Below are 6,650 nucleotides of genomic sequence, written 5' to 3'. Positions count from 1 at the left end.
TATTGTGGCTCTCGTGCTCGCACGCGTGTCACGCTACCTGTTCTAGTGGCTCACTTGAGATTTTTGTTCGTACGGGGAGGGAGTAGCAAGCATTGCATCGCGCATCGCTTGACAACTTGCATGCAAGGCTGAAGGGTGGCGCGCGGGGGGGGGTGCCGCGGACGACCCTGTCGCTTATTAGCGCAAAACGCTGCACGTACATGTGAGCCCTGCTTGTGCGTGTGTGTGTGTGTTTGTGCACGTGTTTTTGTTATTGTTAAATGTAATTAAATTATGCAGATGAGTGCCAACGATGCTGCGCGCTCCCCCCACCACCCCATTAACTAAACTGCCATAGAAAAGTGTTTTTCGGTATTTGCATTTGACACCAGCGCCACTGTAACTGTACTGCTCTCGAATCGTTAACAGATTGCCGAACAAGCCATAAAATAGAAAAAATCCACTCATCTGGCAGCGGTGGGATTCGAACCCACGCCTCCGAGGAGACTGGTGCCTTAAACCAGCGCCTTAGACCGCTCGGCCACGCTACCCCACACACCTGCCACGAAATATGGTTGGTTTATTGTATTGTTAAGTTTGTTCTTTATTTGATTTTATCTTCTAGTTCTTGAACATGGTTGAAATTTTTCTTCTTTCGCTTACAATTTAGAGAAAGACTTCCTTGTATGTGTTTTTGTGTTATTTTTTGTCCTTTTAGTGATACGATTAGATGATGATCCACATATTTGGTTTGTTTCGCACTTTATGCTACGAGTATTTAGTTATTTATTCGCCAACGAAATTCAAAAACAAAAAACAAACAACAAAAAAAAGTCTCCCTAACTGTAGGTATTTTATGATTTACTCGTTTATATACGGCATTTGTCCCTTACTGGGGGCGCCGCTTGTTTAACTGTGGTTGTCCCTTGTAATTTGCTTAAATTGTATTTTCAAATTGTTTTAATTTATTCATACGAGTAGATGTACATATATTTTTCCTTCGTTTTTGCTAGATGGAAAGATCTGCTGCTTTGTTATGAAATATGAATATGAATTTTACGTTTGAATAAGTAAGTTTTCCTCTTCCTCTAGCATTTCTGTTTCCATTTCTGTTTCTGTTTTGTTTTTAGGTTACTTTTAAACTCCCTTGTATTGGTTTTGCAATTTGTTCCATTAAATCGTTAAATATATGCATGTATTTTATGTACAGTCGTTCGAATAGTGCTGCCCAAAACCTGACCTCAATCACAAAAACAATAATAAACACAAGCAAAAATCAACACAAAACTTTCAGTTTTTCTTCTTCTTGTATTTTTTTTTTTAATTTTCCTTCGATCATAGCTATGTATTTTGTTTTTTATTTACACACATAATTCTCATATATATATATATATATATTTTTTTTATTATTTGTTTTTTAAATGTACTTTCAATATTTATTCCGCATAAATTGCTTATTATTCATATTCTGTTTCTGTTGTGAATTCGTCATAGGATCTACAATACGATACGATACGTTATTGAACAGTTTTTCATAGTGTGGTGGCTATATCTTTTCTTCTGTGTCGTTTACTTTAGAGCATATCTTTATATATTTTACGGAGTTTATTAACTACAAAAAAAAAATATCCATTTTGTTTTATTTTTGTTTCTTTTGTTTTTTTTTTTTTTGCATATATTTTTAGCTGCTTCATTTCGTATCCTTTAATGCCGTTTCGATTACTTTTACGGTGATAGTTTAGTCTAGATACATACATAGTTTTAGTGACTGGTGCTTAAGCGCGTAAATTAATTGTAAGTATTTTTTGTGAAATTGCATTTTTCGTTTCTTGTGAAATTTACTTGAATTTTCTTCGAAAGAAGCTTCTAATTATTTACACGAATTTTAGAGTGTTGTTTTTTTTTTTGTTTTTAATTTAAGCAGAACTTAATAGTTAAGATCACTGGATGCAAATGAAATGACATTTTCGGGAGAGCTGGCAGGGGGTCCTGCCGTCTTCCAGTGAATGCCAAACCGTGCGCGCTCTCCTGTATTTACACCTGGATTTTCCACGGGATTTTCCCACTGCCGCCCCGAATAATCACTCAACTAAATCCTAATTTATACAAAATGCTTGCGCCTGAATACACGTAACATAAGAATATACAATTAGATAAATTAGATCATAGAATGGATCCAAGGATCGTAGGTAGAATAACACACACAAAAATCGTCCCGAAATCCGCCGCAGAGACCTCTTCCAGGCTGTGTCCTGGCTGTGTCCTGTCCTCTAGCCCTTGTAGAAATGGTACAGCTCAATGTCCTGACTCGGTTTCGGCTTGATGGTGCGACCCAGGGTGCCGCACGTCTTCCCCGTATATCAGTGATAGCGACGCAGACTGCCGTTGTTGTTGCTGGATGCCAGGATTGCTCCTCCACCGCCTCCTCCACCGCCTCCTCCATGATGATTGTTGTTCGACAGAGTGGCCACGTTGTTGTTGTTGCTGTTGCTGTTGCTGTTGAAGGATCGCCGTCCGGTTGTGTTGCCATGGATGAGGGCCATGCCCACCCCATTGCGCAGGGGCAGGGCCGGCGGTGGTGGTGTGGGCGTGGGACTGGGCGGCAGATCGTGGTCGAGGGGCAGAGAGTAGTGCGAATTGTTGTGTATGTACCCCGGCTCGGCCATCGCATCGCAGGGCTTGGCGCCCCCCCCTCCATTGTGGGTGGTGTGGCTGTGCGGGTGGCCAAGGCTGTGCGGGTGGCCGTGCCCATGCCCATGCCCATGCCCATGCCCATGGCCGAGGCCGTGACTGTGGTTGTGGTTGAAGTGGTCCTGGGTGAGGCGTATGCCGTTGGCAAGGGCTAGGGGCTGGCTGTAGTGCGAGAGGGTGCTCTCCTGCATCCGGTGGCGGGGCAGGGAGGCGGCGTTCAGGGTCTTGCCCCCGCCATTGGCCAGCAGGCGCATGTCCTGCTGCGAGTGGTGCATCTGGGGGTTCGGCATCGGGCTGGCGATCGTCTGGTTGTTGGTCATGTAGTGGATGTGGCTGAGCTGGGCGAACGAGGAGGCGGCGGCGGCATGATCGACGGGGCTGGGCACTTGCAGCTGCTGCAGCGTTGCCGCTGTGCTCCCGCTGCTGCTGCTGGTGGTGGTGGTGGTGGTGCAGGCGATGCCACCCCTACCCCGCATCTGAGGTGGGGGTGGAGCTTCTAGCTATAGCTCGGTCACTGGTATCGGCCGGCTGCCCATATACTGCGACTGGCTGCAGGGATAGGCGGCCGCCGGATGCACTCCGCCGCAGCCGGGCGGCGGCCGCGTCATGTACTCCTCGTCGGAGAAGGTCTTCTGGTATTCGCGCTCCTTGCGGCCCAGGGCCGAGTGGCCCTTGAGCATCTCGCGGATGCGGCGACGGCAGGTGTACAGCACCAGGGCCAGGGTCGTGATCAGGGCCGCGCAGGCCACCACCAAGATCCCGATGATGGCCTGCTTGTTGGCCGCCCCGTGGGTGCAGCCGAGCAGCGGCTCCGAGAGCTGGGCGAGGGGCAGGTCGCGCAGGGTGGCCGGGTAGGCGCACACCACCGGGGCGTACTGGCTGCTGGCGTTCTTGCTGATCAGAAGGTTCCGCAGCCACATCAGCTGGCAGTCGCAGACGAAGGGGTTCTCGGAGAGGTCGAGCGTCTGCAGATCGGCCCAGGGGATGAGGCCCTCGGCCAGGGTGCTCAGCTGGTTCTCCTTCAGGATCACCGAGCTGAGGTGGGGCAGGCCGCCCAGGGCGTTGGCGTGCAGCTCGCTCAGCTGCTTGTTGCTGGACAGATTCAGTTGCTCCAGGTTCGTGTTGGCCGTGAAGGCCCCGCTCTCGACGCGCCTCAGTCGCTGGGCCCCCGTCAGCTCCAGCTGCCGCAGCTCCCGGAGTCCCGCGAAGGCGCCCGAGGCCACCACCTCGAAGTCGTTCTGGCCGATGCTGAGCTGCTCCAGACGGCCCAGACGCTGCAGGGCAGCCGTCGGTATGGCCGCCAGGCGATTGTCCGACAGATCCATGTAGCGCAGCGCCTCCAGGCCCTTGAGGGCCTCCCCCGAGATGTTGTGGAGTCCCGCGCCGCGCAGATCGAGGCGCGTGAGACCCTTGAGGTCCTGGAAGGCGCCGCCGGGAATGGTCATGAAGGAGTTGGTGCCCAGATAGAGCTCCGCCAGGCTGGGCAGCCCCTGGAATGTCAGCTGCGAGGGCACGGTCGTGAGGGTGTTATCGTCCAGATAGAGCACCCGCAGATTAACGAGGCCATCGAGGGCGTGCGGATCGATGTGGCTGATGCGGTTCTGGCCGAGATTCAGCTCCTCCAGCCGCACCATCGGCGAAAACGTGCGAAACTCGAGCTCGGCGATGAGGTTGCCCCGCAGATTGAGGACACTGATGGTGGAGAGGCCCGTGAAGGTCTTGTTGGAGACCTGGCCGATCTTGTTGTGGTTGAGATGCAGCTCCTGGAGCTTGGCGTGGTAGGCGAACGAGCGCTCTGGTATGGTCACCATGTCGTTGAAGGACAGATCGAGGAATGTCAGCTGAGCGTAGAACTGCATCGACGAGTCGATGGTCTTCAGCTTGTTGTTCTTGATGACCAGCCGCTGGATGGCCGGATTCAGGGCTATCGGCAGCACGTCCAGCCGCCCCTCGCCGCAGTTGACCATCAGGGTGTCGTCATCGCATTCACAGCCATTTGGACAATTTGCCAGGCCATTTGTTGGCTGCAGCAAGGCCAGGAGCAGCCCCAGGACCAGGACCAGGCTTAGGCCCAGTCCCAGGCCCGCAACTGGCAGCGACAACGGTGGTGATGGCGACATGGTAATTGCCCTGGCCGACGACGACCGTCGTCTGCTCATTACACGGCTCTCTGTCTCTCAGTCCTCCCTCGACTGGGTCTGGGTCTGGCTTTGGGTCTGCCTCCTACCCTTCCTACCCTTCCTTCCTTCCTGGCCGTCTGCTCTGCTCTGCTCTCTCTCTCTGTCTCTGTGTCTGTGTCTGTCTATCGCTCTGGTGATTGGTGGTTTTGCTGGTTCCTCGTCTGCTGTGCTGTGCCCGCTTTTATTCCAGGCTAAATACGCTTTGGCCAAGTTTGCCAATGGCTTTCGTTTCTAGACTCCGACATTCGCCTGCAACGATAGAAATGGAGAAGGGGGGGGGAAGGGGGGGCTTTAAATTGATTTTCCATTAGAGTTCGAAAATGCTTTTGGCTTGGCTTCGACTGGGACTGCGACTGGGGCTGGGGCTGTGGCTGTGGCTGCCGCTGGAGTTAATCGGTAGTTTTGTGGATTATTTTGCGCTTTTCCGCTTCTTTTTTTTCTGCTGCTGCTGCTTTGTTGGACAGTAAACAAATGAAGACAATTTAAATGGCCACGGCTCTGACATTAGGCCGTCCTTTGACCCGCTCTCTGCGGGCTCTCCTCCTTTGAAGGACCTCCAACCCCTCAACAGCACACACACACACACACACACACACACACACACACACATACCCCTCGTACACGTGTCAGACGACAATGGCCCCAGACCGGGCCAACCCTTTGTGTCAACTGACAAGTCCCCAAAGTCAAAACCCCAAGTCCCCCAGCCCTCTCTGCCCGCCCCCCCAAAAGGCCAAACGATATGCCGCAGCATAGTTTGGGGCCGAAACTTAAAAAACAACTTGCATTTTGTTTGCTTTGGGGACATTTATCAGCTCCGAGGTCGGGGTGGCTGGGAGGCTGGGAGGCTGGGATCCCGGGACGGATCCTGGGGACTACGGGGCAAACAAAACTTAATTTAGCAGCAACTGCGGGAAGTTCAAGGAGGAGAAAGGATATCGGCACTGGGTCCCCAAACGGGGGCCATAAAATAAATAAAACAAAGGCAAAATTTGCTTTTTCCACAAAGGCAGCTTTCCCCCCTTTCCCCCCTTTCTTGCTCCTCTTTTTTGTTGTTTTTGTTGTTGTTGTATTTTCAAACTTTACGCAGCGTAGGCGTGGCGCCGGCCCCCAAGGCGCTATGAAAATAATCATAGATGTGGGTCATACTTCAGCGATGGGATGGTGGGCTGGTGGAGTGGTGGGATGCCGCTCATCTCTCTTAACTCTCGCTTTTTATTATGTAAATAACACATAAACACCCGGGAGCATCATATGAAGAACACACACACGAAAAAAATGGCATTCGAGGAGGGTCCCAGGACCCAGGAGCAGAGCCAGAGCCAGGACTCCTCATCATTATCATGCATATGCCATAAAGCAACTTGTTGAAGGGAACGGCAGGAGAGGACCGCCGCCAACCGACTGACTTTTCCCGGAGAACAAACAACTGACAACAATTTCAGGGAAATAAAAACAGAAAATTGTGAAGTTTTTCCGGAGCACAGCTGCTTGGAATGCACACGGAGAAGGGAGCGATCGCTGGATGGCTGGATGGCTGGATGGCGGGGGAGAAAAATCAAATTTAAATTGCTAAAATCCTGTTAAATGGCCAACGCAGTGCCACAGGCCTGCCCCTGCCTCTCGCTGAGCTGTGTGCCCCACGACCTGTGGCTGGTTGCCTCCCCTCGGCAGAGGGGGCCATATACTCGTACGAGTGTATGCCTTCGGCTTGAGATGGTATCCTCTATGCCATGTTTTATTCCCTAAACCCTGGGACCTATTCGGAACATCTGCCATGAAGATTGATGGTCTTTTATG

General features: G+C 51.4%; 1 protein-coding gene and 1 non-coding gene across 2 annotated transcripts; both read right to left on the bottom strand.

The window, feature by feature from the left end:
* Window positions 1-448: 448 nt before the first annotated feature.
* Window positions 449-530, bottom strand: Trnal-aag. Its single transcript has one exon. It is a non-coding gene; the product is annotated as a tRNA-Leu (tRNA).
* A 1,138-nt stretch (window positions 531-1,668) lies between these two features.
* On the bottom strand, window positions 1,669-5,118 carry LOC6602284 (chondroadherin-like protein). Its single transcript, XM_026992677.1, is given in 1 exon segment — window positions 1,669-5,118. A coding segment is annotated over 1 exon segment (2,490 nt). The 5' UTR covers window positions 4,830-5,118; the 3' UTR covers window positions 1,669-2,339.
* Between the last annotated feature and the right edge of the window lie 1,532 nt (window positions 5,119-6,650).

Source organism: Drosophila persimilis, unplaced genomic scaffold (assembly GCF_003286085.1).
Source record: "Drosophila persimilis strain 14011-0111.01,24,50 unplaced genomic scaffold, DperRS2 tig00000780-arrow-arrow-pilon, whole genome shotgun sequence".
Classification (NCBI taxonomy): domain Eukaryota; kingdom Metazoa; phylum Arthropoda; class Insecta; order Diptera; family Drosophilidae; genus Drosophila; species Drosophila persimilis.
This window is presented reverse-complemented; position numbering and strand designations above follow the sequence as displayed.